General features: G+C 35.9%; 1 protein-coding gene across 1 annotated transcript; it reads left to right on the top strand.

The window, feature by feature from the left end:
* The first annotated feature begins 215 nt into the window (after positions 1–215).
* LOC150107085 (uncharacterized) lies at positions 216–10,938 on the top strand. Its single transcript, XM_090390989.1, has 2 exons — positions 216–557; positions 10,010–10,938. Exons 1-2 carry the CDS (start codon positions 320–322, stop codon positions 10,855–10,857), a joined length of 1,086 nt encoding a protein of 361 aa, XP_090247115.1. The 5' UTR covers positions 216–319; the 3' UTR covers positions 10,858–10,938.
* Positions 10,939–18,846: the final 7,908 nt, after the last annotated feature.

The following is an 18,846-nucleotide window of genomic DNA, read 5'->3' as shown; positions in this document are numbered from 1 at the left end:
CCAACATTGCCCATCAGGACTTTTAGGAGAAAGAATAGCTTCGTTCCTCATTTACTGTGCTGTTGTGCTTGCATGCACGTGTCTTCTATTTAAGTTCCTGTGATAATGGCACGTGACGTTGCCGAAATATTGGAAGTGTATTAAAATTTATTTTAATGTATATTCTATTGTACATTATAATTTTCTTAAGCTATTTAGTAAAAATGATTTAAAAGCTGGTTATTTTTTACTTCCTAATACATTATTTGTCATCATACTGATTTCATTTTATGTTTCCATTCCCTCCATTTTTTTCTTCAGAAATTAAAGTTTAATATAAATGTTTTGCTTAAAATCTTCTTTACTACAGCCAAAATATATTGCTGCACTACTGAAATCAGCAGAAATACGAAAGCGGGAAAATGAACGAAGGATAGAAAGGAAGATCCAAAAAGAAAGGGTAGAGGAAGGTGATAAATATAAGGATAAAGAATCATTTGTGACATCAGCGTATCGACAAAAGATGCAAGAAATGCAAGAAGAAGACGAAAGAGAGCAAAGAGAAAAACAACTTGAAGGTAATTATAAAAAAACTTTTGTAGCAGAAGCATTACAACCATTAGATTCTCGTTTTCTGCTTTATTTTATACGTGGCATTTCACGATATATAATATAACACTATATATAATATGATGCAGTATGTTACCAAAATTGCCCTGACTTATTTGTGTAACTTGCCTAGTTTTAATGACTGAGTTCAGCCATTTTATTCAGGACTTAAAAATAAAACGATTTATAAGCTAGTTAAATTTATTTCTGCAGCATGAATTTTTAGAATTTGCAGCCTCATTCCAAAAAAAAAAAAAAAAAAATTGTACTTTCTGTTGTTGACTTGAGAATACGATATGAAGAATAACAAATAAAAATGTTTTCAGAGGCACCTGTCATAATGATGAATATACTTTTAATACGTAAACACAAAAATGTTACTAACATTTTTACAAATATTTCAAATGATATTAGTCACTTGTACATACGATGTGACTACATTGAGATATGAATATGATATTAAAAACCTTTTGTCTAAGGTGGATCTCTCATGATGAGTCTTACAACTCCTTGGATGTCAGATATAATTATTATCATACTATCTTGCACAAACATTCCTGTACTGATGATGACTTGTTAGTTTCAAGCTGAAATGTATGTAAAAAAAATGTATCATGGCTTGTGTTTACATATTAAAAGTATATTCATTATTATGACACAAGTGTCTCTGAAAACACGTGTACTTCTTATTGTCTTACTACTTCCTTTGCACTCTCTCTCCAAGTTTATTTCATTCCCTTCAAATCTGATGATCAGATCTGAGCAGAAGTGGTCTGATTAGAGTTAACAATTTAACCTGTCCAATATGTCCTCTGAACTTCAAATTTCTATCCACAGTCACACCAACATCCCTTACTCCATCTATTTTTTCTTCCAGTATCGCTCTACCAACTTAATATGAAGCATAATAATAAATTTAGTTTAATCCTTTATCCAAGTGTGAGCAAACAAAGTTTGCGCCTGAAAGTATCTTCATCACTAGGGTAAGGTGGTACAACACCAGGGCACTCCTTGCAAAGGTGGAGCAAGCTACCAACACTCCTATCTCAGTATCTCCCATAATGCAAAACACATCTCCTTGCAGATATGTCTAATGTTATGCATTAAGGGAAGGGCCACAACCCAGACTAGTTTCGACCTTTATTGAGGTCTGGGTTGTGGCCCATCTGTAGATCTCAAATTTCTAAACCTTACATTTAGTTGCATTAAACTGGCATCCCCATTTTACCTACCTTTCCAGTCTATTCAAATCCTCTTGAAGAGACAAAACATTTGTAAATAACTTTCACATTCACTGCAAACAGTTCAATATCTTCCTGTAATCCAGTGACATCAGTTGACATAAAGATTGAACAATAATGGTGCCACTACTGATCCATAGTACTCCACTTTTCCAACCTTCTTACTCTTTTAACTTCCTCATATGCAATTGTTTGTCTGTCAGAAAGCCAATTACCAATCCAATTCGCTAACCTGATCCAAATCCATATGTTGCAACTTAAATTTTCAGTCTTTCAACTGAAAGGTTCTTCTTATAATCAAACTCGGGAGTTTTAGTTTTCTCTCCTTTCCCCATGATAATGGTACCGATTCCTCCAAGGGTGCAAACCCTAAGAATTGAAATTCCAGATGAAGAAGCAAGACAAGTGAGTAAAGTTTTAAAAGAGATAGTAGAGGCTAGCAAGATTTATTCTTTCATATCATGCAGCAGAGGAAAATATTTAATTCTAGTTAAAAATGTAGAAACCAGGGATAAACTACTATAGAGTTTTATATTCCAAAGTAGCACAAAACGTGTAATGGTAGTAAGCCAAGTTTAAAACAGTTAAAAATTGAGAGATTTCCAATTGAATGTATAGAAAAACTAATGAAATTCTTATCCAGACATTCTCAAAATGGGTTAAAATCAATAACATATGAAAGAATATATCAAGCAAAGATCCAAACTGGTTTTCTGGTGTAGTCACCTATGCAATGTATATGAAGACATCTATGCCAAATTTCGTTAATACAACTTGAGTGGTGAACTATCCCAGAATACAGAGGCCATGCCTGTGTTGTGCTTCATATGATCACTTGGATAATAACCTTTCTAAAAAGCTAAACTGTTTTAACTCTATAGAGATTGGACATATCGATAATCATTGTCTTGAACCCAGTTGAAAATATGAAGTTCAAAACATCGAATTACCACCTGTCCTTTTAGAACTTTTGCTGAAGGAGTGAGAGCACTGGTAGAGCTAGTTAGAACAGCGTATACATCGGAGAGGCATGAAGAAGAGTTCTCAGATCTTCCAAGTCTAAAAATGACGCTACTTTCAAACAAACTATAAATTCACTGTGGTCTTATGGTCGGTTGCAGGAATGACTGGAGAGAAATTCCAGGCAGAGAGTAATTGGAAATATGGACTAAAACTTTATCGTTAAAGTGTAAATATATAATATTTCAGTGAAATGTTTAGTAGAATTTTTTTCTCTGGACCAAGGCACAAGACCAAGGCACAGCAATATTGCGAAGCATAGAGCGAGGAATCTTGATGCGACTGATGCAGTCTGCATGATGTCATGTAGCATTTCTTTGACTATCTGTGGAGAATTATAAAAAAATAACATCTGAGAAGGGGAGCATAATGCAGAGAGAAAGAAATATGGAATAATATGGCTCCAGAATTTCCATAAATTTAAGGATGAAATGTATGAGGTTTTATTCAAGAAGTGCATGAATATAGTCCATTGACAGTAACTGATATATGCTAATATGTCAGGTGCTTACAAAAATTTCTTCATTTGAATTACAGTTGAAAGCTATCTTGTACAGTGAGCAAGAAGCCATAGTAAGAACAGATGTTGCATTAACTGATTACCTTCTCTCCTCACCTGTTTAGTATCTATGCTGTGGACACCATACGTACAGCATGGGATTAGCTTAACACAGAAATTAGGATGGTAATATGAGTTATGCTGATGATACATTAATTCTTTGTAATGACAAGAACTAGGATGAATCTTTGACAAAGTTAATGAGATCAGTAAGAACATAGGACTTCAATTCAATCCTAGCAAGATAAAGATAATGATTCTCAAAAGAAATATAAACAGGGAAACTCCTGAGAAGCAAGTGTACCTTAACAGAGAAAGAATTAAAGAACAGCAAGTTTATGTACCTGGGATCCATTATTAATGTGAAGAATTGCTGTTCAGAAGACTAGGAATGGCTAAAACAACAGAGACTTGTCTAAAATCTCAGAGGATGGATCTATCTTCATACGAAGAATATTGAGGATTCTGGATGCAGCTGTTTTTCCAACATGACATTGATGTGAGACTTGGAACGTAAAGGCTGATTGGAAAAGGGTAGTTGCTTTTTGGGTGTGGTGTTACAGCAGACTGTTGAGGATATCATATACTGAAAGGTAGACCAATGGATGTGTGCTAGAAAGGATTGATAGAACTTTAAGGCTCCTTAAGGATATTGACAATAGAAAGCTGAAGTACTCTGGATACACTGAAAGATGGAAGGAGGACTTCTCAAAACAATAATAGAAGTTCCTGGGAAAAGAGGAAGGGTGGACCCTCATTGAGATGGATGGATGGATGGATGGATGGTATGTCTGGAGTGACTGATCATCAGAGAGTTGAAAACTCCAGAAGAGCATACAACAGGAACACCTGGCAAGGACTGATGTGGCACATCTCCGAGGAACGGAGTAACCATACAGCATTTGATGATGTCCAATGAATAGATGGATACATACATTTCATTAAAATTATGGAGAATACAACCATGTTAGGAATACTTACTTTAATTTCCCGACATTTTGACCTTCATATTAAGGTCACATTTGGAGTACACACACACACACAACACACACATATATATACATACACAAAGACAAGCTATATTACATTTCAAACAGTATGCCAAAGTGACAATGATTTGATCAACCAATATTCTATTGGCCTCCCACTGTGGAAGGTGTGTGAGAGTGACGAATTTATAATTCACAATATAATGACTTGTTTTTATATGCTCACAAATTGAGTTGTGTATATAATTACTGTAAATAGTATTTGATTTATTAAATTATCTGGAACATACTTGGAGGAATTACTGACTTAGTCTATAATAGAAAATTATTTAAGTTTCCTTGAATTAAGTTAATACTTGAATCTGAGATCAGTAATAGTATATCCATAGGAGATGAACCTGGTTGGTCGTTTGGCATTTAAAATAGATGATTGGAAACAAATAGAAATTATTTATTCATCATAATGATTACTTCATATTAGTAAATAAGTGTAAATAAGTGAATATGCAGCCATAGTAATACTAATATTTTGTACATATCTGCATTATAATATTGTTTGAAAGATAATGTAGAGAAACCATTCTCAGTGTTTTTTACCCAGGAAGAATCCTTAAAATACTTTTCAGGTCTTAGGTAACCCTTGCATAAAATTCTACCTTTATGTTTATTTATTTATATATTATATGAGGTGTGGCTATTAAATAATGAGACCAGTTGCAAAAATGTGGTTTATTATTACAATTGTACAACTTAATTGTTATCCCCTTCAACATACCCCATCCTCTATCTATACACCATTGCATACGAATTTTTCATTGTTGGAAGCAGTGCTGCAAGTCATCAGGTATTATCTGCTTCAGTAGTTCTGCTGTGTTCTCTTTTACCTCATCCACTGACTGAAAATGGGTGCCCTTCAATGCGGATTTCAACTTTGGAAAAAGGTAAAAGTTGAATGGAGCTAAGTCCGGCAAGTTGCTGAAGGTCGAGAAAGCTTTTAAGATGACAAATAACCAGGTCACCCTGTCACAGCAGGATCCGAACAAAATGTGAAAATTAATGAAATTGTCCACAACGATCGCCGATTGGCCAAGCTGAGAGAACAAGTGAGGGAGAAGAGACCCAATTTATGGAAGAACAGCGCTTAGATTCTCCATCAGGACAATGCTCCAGCCCACAGTGCACAGTCTGTAAAAGCAGCGTCTAGCTGATAAGAAGATCCCAGTGTTGGACCATTCACCTTGCTCGCTGGACTTAGCTTCGTGCGACTTTCAACTTTTTCCAAAGTTGAAATCCGCATTGAAGGGCACCCATTTTCAGTCAGTGGATGAGGTAAAAGAGAACACAGCAGCACTACTGAAGCAGATAATACCTGATGACTTGCAGCACTGCTTCCAACAATGGAAAATTTGTATGCAATGGTGTATAGATAGAGAAGGGGGAGTATGTTAAAGGGAATAATCTACACATTTAAAAGATGCTTTAGTTACAGCACATCAATTAATGTTGGACAGTAATCCTTGCAAATTACACAAAGAGATCCTCCATGGAGTCAAGAGACTCATCTTGGGTTTGTAAAAATAATCATAATTTAAAATTCTGAATATTTTTACGTATTGTTTATGTTAGTATGTTTATTAGTTTTGTTTTCATAACACGCATTGTCGGCACTTGCGATGTGCCCGTTATGGAAATTGTTTTGTCAAAAGTGATATGTAAAGCAGTTAAAAAGTTTGTGTACTTACCGGATTTGAATAGTTGTATTACTTTAAAAAATTTTATAGTAGTTTAAAATATTAAGTTTTGTGTTTTATGAAGACATTCTTTTGTCACTAACGGAAACAACCATGTCAGCCATTATACAGTACAGTAAACCCTTGCCGAACTATGGGGTTACGTCATTAATATCTTGCGCGCACAGCAAAATTGTGTTCCGCAAAGTTAACTTTCTATGGAAAAAAATGTGTTAGGTATAGTTCAAATTAAGAAAGTATGTATGTATAATTTAAACTAACCTAAATATTGTTGTAATTAAAAGGGAAAAATGAAACAAATGTTAATTGAAAGGATTTTTATTACTGCTTAATAAGTACATGATACAATTATTTTTTTAAAAAGCTAGTGATTTTTGCTTGGGACAATGACTGACGCAACTCTTTAAAAGTTTCGCAGTAAGGAGCGCAGAGTTTTTCAATGCCTTTCATAAAGTGTCCTCTTCTTTCTTCATTTAGGTCAATCTCCATTGCAAAATCAGACAGTTCCTGTGCCTTTTTTAACAATTCGTTTAACTTCCTGTAAGTTAAAGGTGCTTTATCTTCTTCTTCACTATCGCTGCTTTTGCTGTCAGCTGGTGTTACAAGATCATCCAATTCTTCATTCGTCATTTCTCGATTGTCATTCTCGATTAATTCTTTGACTTCTTCTTCCATATCTGAAAATCCTTCGCTGCCAATTGCGGAATTCTTCTTGAAACTTGAGCAACCTTTGCCGAAGTATCGCCTGAAGCTTTGACACTAGACCAAATCTTTTCTTCATTTTCCCGTATTGTTCTTATGCTTGATTCGTTTATAGCTGGTTCTCTTGCAAGCAATGAAACAAGTGTACCATTTTTCAACTTATCTAAAATTTCAATTTTCTGAGATAATGTCAAAACTTTGCGTTTTTTTGCTGCTTTATCATCTTCATTCTTCCTCTTAGATGTCATATTGAATTTTTGAAATTAAAAGAAATACAAATGCAAAAGGAGAAGAGGATAAACACTGATAAATACATGATTACAGCTCTGCTAACGTGAGTGAAATGATCGCAACTTGGCCTGGGGCGCTCAGCTAGCGGGCAGTGCCAAGCAGGGTTGCCGGCCGATGCTCTGCAGCATACCACATATGAATGAAATTCTTGTGTTGGACAAATTAAATGGAAACAATTAAGATAATGCATATGTGCAAAATCGTATTCTGCAAAGCCGTGCTCGGCAAGTGTTTACTGTATTTAGTTTCTTGTTTGCCATTTTCAAGAAGTGCGCATGCTCGCCGAGAAGTTTGATGTGTGATTCACAGCTGACGAGGAAAGCGTTTGGTATCTGAGTAACAGAAATAAACAAGATAGCATTCAGAAGGAATTTAGAACACAGGTCGGCAGATATTTAGATTAGGCGGAACTTAAGTTTTTATGTGACAGTCGGAGGAAAATTAATAGTATATTCCGAAAAAGGAATCGTGGAACTATTAAGTTTAAAGTGGAATAAGTATTGATAAATAAAAGGGAAATATTGCTATAGGCATTTTAAAAGGAATATTGGAGGAAACGCTAATTGAAAGATTTATAGTAGGTTCCGAAAAGGGAATCTTAGAACTGTAAATTCTTTTAAAATGGAAGAGTTAAGACTGTCAATAAACATTAGTGAATAAAAGAAGAAGTTACTATTACGTTCTAAAGGAGTGTTCAAGAAAACTCTGATTAGGAAGTTTCATCTGTATTAAGGATGCCAGATCTAGCTGTTATTTCTACTAAAAAGAAGACAGAATTAAGTCAAGAAGAATTAATGTGTGCTACATAAGTGATGAGAAAGGATCCTGTGAAAATGAAGAATAAAGTCATATAATCTTTGGAAAAGGGCCTTGACAGAGAGAGAAACTAGCTATGAACATTTTGTCATTGTGAAAAACAAAGTGTTTAGTCTAGTCTTAAGTGTAAGTTTATTTTTAAAAGGCCTTGGATCCAGTTAAATTTGTAGTTATGTAATATTTGTTTGAAGTGTATATATATTGTTTTTGTTATATTAAATGTGTTTATTTTGTATTTTGGTCTTGAGTCAGTGATTTATTTGGATTCTGAAAGAAATAGTAAAAAAGGAGGTCATTGCACCAATCGGAGTGAACCCTTATGCAAATAAATAAATATATAGGTACACTCGGAAATAAAATTAAAAATAATTGTTGAACAGAGATCATTTCTATATACAGGATTAAATTAATAAAAATCCTACATTTAAATAATGGTGCAGCGGTAGTATTAATATTATGATAATATCCTCTCTCTATATATATAAATAAAAGTAAATCTCTAACTATTAACAGGAGGTCCTTCTTAAGAAACACAGTCTATCATACCACTCCTTGAACTCATTGACTGTTCTTGCTCTCACCACTCTCTCAGGCAATGCATTCCTCAGTTCAACCACCCTCCATGCAAAGAAACCACTCCTCACCCTCTTGCTCACAGCTTCCTTTCATATCTTCTAGGGATGGCCCTTTGTCATTGTTCCTTCCTGCTGTTCCACAAGCAAAAGAGCTCCCCATTGTCCACCCTGTAACTGCCTCTCAATAGTTTAAAAGTCTCGATCATATCACCTCTCCTTCTATCCACCAAACTCTGCAGTCCACATTCCCTCAGCCGATCCTCATAACTAACATTGTACAGTCTTGAAACCGTCTTTGTTATCTGCCTTTGTACCCTTTCCACAGTTAATTTATCCCCTTCAAATCCTGGGGACTAAATTTGAGAACAGTAATCTAAGTGTGGTCTGATCAGGGTCTTATACAACGGAATGATAACTCTTTTATCTCTGCAGGTCAGCATCCTTCACAGCATTGCAGCAATCCTCTTGGTACCTTCATCACCTTTGCAGTATGTTCCCTGAATTTCAGTTTTTCTATCAATCATCACCCCCAGATCTCTTGTCTCCTCTACTTCCTCCAGTACAGCTCCTTCAATCGAGTATGCAGCCTCCCATCGATGGATCCCAAACTTCAAGACTTTACATTTTGCTGCATTAAACCATTACTCCCATTAATTGCCAATCTGTCTAGTTTATTCAAATCCTCTTGCAGGGATGCCGAATCTGCACTATTACTGATAACCCTTCCCAGCTTCACATCATCTGCAAACAGCTGAATATCCCCTTGCAATCCTTTGACATTATCATTGATATAAAGGTTGAACAATATCCCAGTACTGAGCCCTACACAACTCTCTGATACCTATCAGACAGCCAGTCCTGAATCCAGGTGACTAATCCTAAATTTAAACTCATGTGCTGCAACTTAAATATCAGCTTATCATGTGGCACCCTGTCAAATGGCTTTGCAAAATCCATAAAAATGGCATTATATGCCTTTCCCTCATCAACTGCTCTTGTCATTTTATTATAAAAGACAATCATATTACTAAAACAAGAGTGTCCCTTAACAAATCCATGTTGATTCTCACAGATAACATTACCCTCATCTGCCAAACATTGTATATAGTCCCTCACTAATTTCTTCAAGACAATTTGTTATACAATTAAGTTGTACAATTGTAATAATAAACCACATTTTTGCAACCAGTCTCATTATTTAATAGCCACACCTCGTATGATCTACTGTATGTTATTTATATTGTTTTTTTTTTTCCACTCGTGATTTCTCACGGAACTTCTAGTGACATCTCATAGAATTTCAGTTGAGAAACCCCTACTGTAGTGTCATCTTTCACTATAGCAAGCTCTGTAGAGACAATAGGAATGGTTTGTTTTAGTGGTTAAGTTTGCCTTAGTGAGAGTTAGTAATATATTTGGCATGTGTACAAATTAGTAGATTAAGTTGACTCTGAATTATGTTTTTTTTTTACTTTAGAGTTGATGAATGTGACAAAGCAGAAAGACTTGAGTGGATTTTATAGGCACCTTCTGAAACAGACTACTGGAGAAGAAAGAATACCAGAAGTAGGAGAACGAGAAAATTTATTTAAAGTTATTAAAAAAGAAACTGAATATACCAAACATGATGTGAGCGATCTCAGTAGTGATGATGAAAAAGGTGATTTGAAAAAAAGGGAGACGACAGTCACTGATTCTTTTTATGGCCATTTCAGAAGGAAGTCAGAAAACTCACCAGAGTCACATAAAGTGTCTTCTAGGGATAGTCATGAAAAGGAAATGGGCAAAAGTCATGATGAAATGGACTTAAGGACTACATCCTCACACAACATTCAAGAAGATGGAAACATCAACATTTCCTCCGGTACTGATACCTTGGCTGGCAAAACCGCTCATACTACACATTTAAAAGATACTTTAGTTACAGCACATCAATCAATGTTGGACAGTAATCCTTGCAAATTACACACAGAGGTCACTCACAGTAATTCTAGTAGTTCTAAAAATAGAAAATCTTATAACCTTTCAAACTCTCTGTCAAAAAGAGAACCGGATAAAATAGTTTGTTCGCCAAATATGCATATTATTTCTTCTAAAAGATCTGGAAGTTTCTCTGATTCCCAAAATAAATGTACTGATTCAGAACACAAAATGCCATCTGAGACCAACAAAAAAGAAAAAAAAGAAGACTCCCTTGAAAATGCACAAAATGTTGAAAATTCCAGATTTGCAAAAAGAAATGTAGGTGATGCATTTAATGAAGCTCAAGCACGATACTTGTCAAGAAAGCAGGCTCGAGTAATGTTTAATACTGGGGCAGTGTAGTATTATAAATGAATTTTGTCGTAATGTTTGTTTGAAATTAGTAATATCATGATACAAAATAAATTAATATAATACTAAGTATTTAATGTTTTTTCTGATTCAGGCTCTGAGCACACTGATAACATTTTCATGAGATAAAATACAAATCAGTATAAAAAAAACTGCAATCGCATGCTGATTTATGAATGTGTACAAAGTTGTACACATTCATAATTCATAAAAAGTAATTGGCATAATATTAAGGTAGGGTCTTGAATTACCACTATTGACTTGGGTTTGTTGATAAATTTACTATATTCTTCATCTGCAGTCACATAGTGATAAAATGTTCTTTTGGGATGCTGTGTGGAATTTATTTATTTTCATTTTTTATGTATATAGTGTAGTGTAACTATCTTAGCCGAGTAATAATGTTATTTAGCACTCTTTGCATCAGGTTTCAGCACATTATCCAAATGATGTATATGTATGTTAAGACGATGTTTTTTTTTTAATCCTGGAGTAAGAAAATAGAAGTTTTGTGAATTTTCTTCACAACCTAACTATTTATATTTATAAGTTGACTTCACATCAAGTTATCCTTTATTAATAATACTCAGCACACTCCTACATTATTATTTCTTTTGATCATTTGATCAAAAGAAATAATATAAAATAATATAGCATTCTTTTCATACTATAAAATGAAAAGCATGCTGGGAGGGAAGAGGGATTGTGGGGAAAGAGTTATCAGTTTAGTCATTGCTAAAGCTGTCACTACAGAGACTGCTAGAATTTAAACTAAATCTAGAAAAATAAATTTGTGCAACACAATGCAGCCACAAATTTTAATTCCTCCTTCTTCCCTGTAGTCTGACAACCAGGGGTGGAATGTGTGCAATGCACACAGGTGGGTGCCAGGATAGTAAAGGTGCCAAAGAGAAGGAAATACTTAAAAAAAAAAACGTTTTTTTAAAGTGATTTTTTATTGGAGGGGGGGGGGGCGCCAACTAAAGTTTTGCACACAGGCACCAGACACTACTGGCATGTCCCTGCTTATAACCTTAAAATTTTTGTAAGGTTCAGGGAGGGAAGTGGAGTTTTAAAATTGTGGCTTCACCATTACTCCAAACCACTCCAGTGTTATGTCCTTGAGGTGTTACATTCAAGAATTAGATAGGGATTACAATATAATGTTGGATATACAGTGATCCCTCAATGACACAGTGGGAGAGCACTTTCTATTCATATAATTGAAGGAGTCACTTAAGCTGGTCCTTAACCTTGTCCATGTTGTTGTATGGTTGAAGTCCAAAAGATGGGCAAGGTTGGCTAGGAGATCTATTGTGGAACGAGAATGGTGGAATCCATATCGATGATTGCAAAGTAATTGGTGGATTACTAGGTAGTGAAGCATTCAGCTGATAATGACCATTTTTAATTCTTTTTGTGAGTATTTGAGATCAGAGTAGTAGGATGGCTGACATCTCCCTTTTTGAAAACAGACTGTATGGTAGATATCATGTGAGAATAACAGCTTGAAGAAACCATGCAGGATGGGTGCGAGTTCTGGAATGCAAGCATTTAGTACAACTGGAGGAATATCATCATGGCCAGGAAACTTAGTGGTATCAAGACTCTTTTTAGTATTATATATATATATAGCCTTCTGGGAAAATTTAAGAGGAGAGATTTGTTACTTTTTTTGCAGCTGTTATGCAGTAATGTATAATGTGAGCAGCTGGAGCCATTGAGCACATGCTGAATTTTTGGCTTAGGCTGCTTTGGCCCAATTGTTGGAGAACCATGGTTTGAGTAAGGATTGAGAGTTTCGAGCAGAGTGGAGAATAAAAGCACTCATTCCAGAAAGATTAATTTGTTGTTATAGCAGGTGCTAGGATCTGAACAGTGGAAGCATAATCAACATATCTCATCCCATTGGCACCATTGTATGCCACGGAATGTGAGAGTGAAAAGGAGTGGAAGAAGGATAATAGAAAAGGAAGTATTGTCAAGGTTATCATCAAACTTGCCAAAAGAAGAGCTAACATGCAGTACCCTTTGGTTAAGAAAAGGTCCAAGGTGTTGAGAGAATGATAGCATTATTAGAATTCTGGTGGGTTGGTAAACAATTTGTATTAAGTCATTATTGACAGCAGACAGCTCAGCTTTCTATCCAGCATGGTCTGTAAAGTTAGTGAAGGAAAGCCAGTTGTGAATTGTGAATGTTGAAATTACTAATGATGATTATCTCGCTATTCTGGTGATTGGACTGAATGTTATTGAATTTAAGAGATAAATAGTCAAATAAGTGGATGAAATCATCAGAATCAGGAGAATGGGGGGTACCGATCGATTTTCATTGCTCTCTTTATCGTGCACTTATACATTCAAAGCTGGATTATGGGCCTCAAGTCTTTGATTATGCAAGGCAGAATAACCTGTGATGGTTGGATTCCAGCTATCATCAAGGTATACGGATGACTACTGGTGCTTTTTGGTACATTACCCACTTAGTCTTAAGCAAATGAATCCACTCCATCACTAAATGGAAACAATTGTCTCTTAATTGTGCCCTAAAGATAAGTCTCTTCCAGATCATCCTACATGGACAAGTCTCTTTTTTCTGCATTAGGAAGCTCAATATCACGCACGTCAGACTGCCATATGTCCTGTTGGTATGCATGTTGAAGAGACTGTGCAAGGTGTTGGCATGAATGTAAACAACATTGCCTACACTAAACATAACAGCATCCCTTCATGGAAGTTTGCACTCTGTATTATGACCTCTCACTTTGTCAGCTACAGAAGTTTCATACTCCATCTGTCTAGCTGCAATTGTTTAATGCACACAGAGCAGCTGTTTTGTGGCCATCTATACTGATGGCTGGAACTGATACCTGAGTTGGCTGTGCTGCTATGTTTCCTGACATTACTATCTCCAACCAGATCCCACCTGTTTGCAGTAATTATAAATAATTATATAGCAGATGCATGCCATTCACCTTGCACTTGTGCATATAAAAAAAACCTCTACCAAAAGTGTGTAATTTATACAGACTCACTAAGCTATTTACAGGCTATCTCCACATCCAGTGCTGTATGAGGCATTACACCTGTTGCACTAAACAAAAACCCTTTCATGGTGGATTCCCAGCCACATTTGGAATTAAGGGAAATGAGACTGCAGCTGCTACATCAGCTCATACTTTCTCCATGTACTGTTTGACAGTAGCATACAGACTACAGACAGTTTATAAGATCAAAGCTAATTGCTCAATGGTAGTCATCATGGCAAGAAGCATTGACGAGCAAATTATATAACATTAAGCATTGGCATTCTGGTCAATATAGAAAGAGAAGAAAGGAAGTTGTTCTTGCTTGGCTCTGCATAGGTCACAGATCTTACACATTCTTATTCACTGAAGGCTGATGACCCACCTCTGTGTGAAAAATGCAGTATTATTTGTCATTTTCTGGTGGAATGCCAGTACTTTACATGAGAGAGGAATGAAATTTTTAGGTATCTAGCCAAGCCATGTACACACAGGCATATGTTATCAGACAGATTGCGTGATGTTTTGAACCTTCTACAAAGAATTAATTTGTACAAACACATTTGACTAATTTGGTTTAGATACTTCATTGCTTAACTTAATTTTTGTACATACATACATATTATTTACTAATTTCTCATTGACTATTGATGTACTGCTGTAACCTTTGCTGTAATTTTATTTATATGTAGATACCGCATTGCTTGGCTTGGTTTACTATGATACTGTTTACTAGTTTGTCTTTGACTATTTGTGTACTGTGGTAACCTTTGCAGTAATTTTATTGACATATAGATACTGCATTATTAAACTTAATTTTTGTGCATGCATATTGTTTACTAATTTCTCTCTGACTATTTACATATTGCTATAACCGTTGCTGTAATTTTATTTATATGTGCACTATCTAACAGTAATTGTCCAGACACCCCTGTTATTTGAATCTGTTATGGAACATTCCAGGTTTGTTAATAACAAAAACTGGTATACAGATAGTAGGAAGCAGTATTTCATCGTAGCAGTTGAATACAGGTGGCATGATGTGAACTCATTGACTTCGAGAGAGGTGCCATCGTGGGCTGATGGCACCTCTCTCACAGGGACAGGAGGGTACTAAAACAGGTGGCATGCAAAAATGCATGTGATGTTTGGCCTGTGCACAGCTGTGAACCATGTTCACAGCTGTACGCAGGCCGAACATCACAAAAATGAATAAAGCAGCTTTTGACCTGGTATAAAGATCATGTGAACTGGACAATTAACCAGTGGAAAAGGATACTCTGAAGCAATGAATCAAGGTTCACTTGTTCTCAGTCTGATGGCAGGGTGTGGAAGCAGCCTGGTGAATGCTTGTTACCACAGTGTGTGTTGTATCCACAGTAAAGTTTGAAGTGGGACCACTGGTTGTTGTCCATTATTCTGGATAATCAAGTGCTGCCTACACTGGAGTTTTTATGGAATGGACCTGTGTTACTATCAAGACGACAGTGCCCCATGCCACAAAGCTGCAGCTGTTATGGAATTGTATGAAGAAATGGATGTTAAACGACTGCCCTGGCCTGCACTGAGTCCTCACCTCAACCCATCGAGCACCTGTGGGACAAACTGGAGTGGCGATTGAGGTCCAGAGCAGCATGTCCTCAATCTGTCACTGAACTCAGTGCTACTTTGATGGAAGAATGGAGACAAGTTCTACCTGATGTCTGCTGCACATTGGTGGAAAGACTCCATCAAAGAGTGCAGAAGGTGATTAAACTTAAGGTGGACATACTCAATATTAGGGTTCTCCTGCTGGTATCAGCAGGAGAATCCTAGCAATTTACAGTTGCTAGAGTTCCTAAATTGCTAAAGTGTATAGACAATCAAGGACAATGTCCTGTTTGTTAATAAAATAACATCAAGAATAGCTGAACTAAGTCTCTTCATAAATAAAAGATCCAACTGAAAATTATACAAATATATGTCCCAACTACGGACCATCTAGATGAAGAGATAGAAAATTTCTATGAAACATTAGAATCCACATTAAATAATTCTAAAGAATTCTACATAATTATAATGGGTGACTTTAATGCCAAGATTGGAAGCAGAGATGATCATCTGAACTCCATTGGTAAATTTGGATTTGGACAGAGGAATGAAAGAGGAGAAAGATGTTACTTCAATATCTTTCTCTAAATCCAGAGTAATTTAATAAATAGGTGGCACACCCTTTGGCAACTCCTATAGGTAGAGATGACCTTGCTAATGCTTCTGCCTGGTATCTCCACTTGGGCCTGGCTCCCACTGAAGAGACCTCAAGAAAAGTCGAAACTAGTCTGGGTAGTGGCCCTCCCCTTAATGCATAACATTATACATATCTGCAAGTAGATGTGTTTTGCATTATAGGAGATACTGAAATAGGAGTGTTGTGAGCTTGCTCCATCTTTGCAACGAGTTGCCTGGTGTTGTACCACCTTACCCCAGTCCTGAAGATACTTTCAGGTGCAAACTTTGTTTGCTCACACTTGGATAAAGGATTAAACTAAATTTATTATAGTCTAACCAAGTGAAAAATAAACTTTCAACATCTCCAATATTCTTGCAGAGCCCAATCTTCATCCCTCTGAAAGTGTATTCTTTTACACAGATCACATGGCTTTGTGAATTCTCTAAAAACATACTGAAAGGTAATGTGAAGTCGAATAAAAAATAACTTATCAAAAAATATTTTATGAAAGTTAGGAAGCACACAAACCTTCTGATTCAAAAACATTAAGTTGATTTCACAACTCAGAAATTCTAACAGCTAAAGACTAGAAAGAGATGCAAAAATTGCATGAGGAAATCACTCAAGTTTTTTAGAGAATAAATCAATCCCCCCCCCCACACACCGATGTTAAAGTGATATCCTACCAATCTGCTCTAGCAATATCCAAGTATGAAATTGTAATTTAAATGTGAAAGTTCTGTGAAGCACATAATCAAGCTATAATCTCTGCCACCAGTATTGCCTTCAATATTTCACCGTCTTCATTTTAGCCAGAAGCCTAATCTGAGTTTTTCATTAACAGAATAGTTGTCATAAATGCCCCTTTCTACACATAAGCAGAGACAGAAATCCTCTAGCAAATATTGTCATCCAGTAAAGTTCAATGAGAAAAGAAAAATATTCTCAGTGGACTGCTAGCTGGATTTATAAAATATTACCATTTCCATAAGTTGTTTTGTAATCGTTTCATTTTTGACAAAATAGTACTTTTTTTTACTCAGAAATGTCTTTTATTTTCAGTAAATCAGGAGATAAATTCAAAATTACAAGCACATTATCTGTTTGAATAACAATTCTTAATTTTTGCATCCTTTGTGCTAGGCTGCCCAAAGATCGACTTATAGTTCAAGTCTAGTCGCTAACCGGAGGAACTTTTTCTAAGCCTTTCTTCCACTGATTCCCGAGTTAGTCAATCAGTGACATTGGTTAGCAGGTTTTTCATCCCGTAAACTCAAGGAAATTGACCATAGAACCCACATTATTTCAGACAGTACCCGACCCTAACAGAATTTATTAGGGTCGGGTACCAAGAGATGGTAGCTTGCCAGTCTCTTCATCTCTGTTCCCCTATAATTAGTGATAGTCATGGGCCAGCTATCTCTGATCGGCTACGGGTGGAAATTGAAGTGCTCACTTAGTCTCCAAAAGCTAGATAGGGTTAAAAGGCCTTACCTACTTCCTATAAGGGGAATAAAAGGTGTTTGTTTTTTATTATTAATAATCTCTAACACTAACAAAAACATGGCTCCTTTATTTTCTTTGGAAAATTGCTCATTTTAGTCACATCACGTTGAAAACTATGCATGAATATCGGCAGTTGATTAGCAAACTTACATCGTCTAGATGCGAGTTAGCTAATCTAAAACTTTCGACGTCTGGTTCTGTAGGTTGAAGAAAAAAAATTAAAAGCTTGTGCAAAATTATGTATGCTCCAGCATATGACATTAACATTCCCCTCAGGTTTTTCCATTTTTTCTACTGATGCGTGATCGTTCAGCTAGAAAATCATTAACTTGCAAACTCTCCCTGTTCTCTTCAATCAGTGGGGCCAACAATCCTTACCATTTCGTGGAACATCTGATAATTCATATGACCCTAACAGTGGAATTTTTTTACAGCTTGTTGAACTGATTGCCAGATTTCACAGTGCTATGTCTGAACATTTAATGAGAGTAGCTTGTGGTTCGGCCCAACATTATCTTGGGGAAAATATTCAAAATGAATTGATTACTCTCCAAGTAATCAATTCATGTGCACCCTACAAATTAAATAGATTAATGTCGCTACAGTACAAAATGATAAAACTGATCTTTTGGGAACAAAGAGAAAATAACGACCTTATATACATTGCAATGTCAGAACACAAAATACTGACAGCAAAACATTTATGTCACTATGTAGCATTCCTAAAACATTATTTAGATGCTAACTACAGGACAGTCAGAAATACATACCGTATAACAAGACCTCAGACAACTAATTATATTACATATAAATACAATAACCACCACGGAAAGGCCACACGAAACTTCTACATCCCAGACATGATAAACAAAATTACCTTTTGAACACAGAAACCTTACAAACTACAATAGCCTGAAAACAGCTCTAAGAACATAGTATGAACAAGAAACACGCACCCAAAATACCATACAAACTTAATGAAACATAATATATTCATATTCAGGCTTCCAGTTCAGCAACGCATCAAGACATTCCAAGTTATCGTGTGTGTGTGTGTGCGCGCGCGCGCGCGAATTTCTCAATCACAGATTTCGTAGCTTCCCAACACAGCAAAAAAAAACCAATAAATAATAACCAACTGTTGTCATCCTCAGATAAGCTTACATATAAGCTTCGAGGATGAAAGCAGAGAAATTAGTTCTCATCCAAGATGCATCATATGTAACCAAGTGCATGTAA

This window comes from Typopeltis vanoorti, chromosome 4 (assembly GCF_054136105.1).
Source record: "Typopeltis vanoorti isolate ZY-2024b chromosome 4, IOZ_Tvanoo_1.0, whole genome shotgun sequence".
NCBI lineage: Eukaryota > Metazoa > Arthropoda > Arachnida > Uropygi > Thelyphonidae > Typopeltis > Typopeltis vanoorti.
This window is presented reverse-complemented; position numbering and strand designations above follow the sequence as displayed.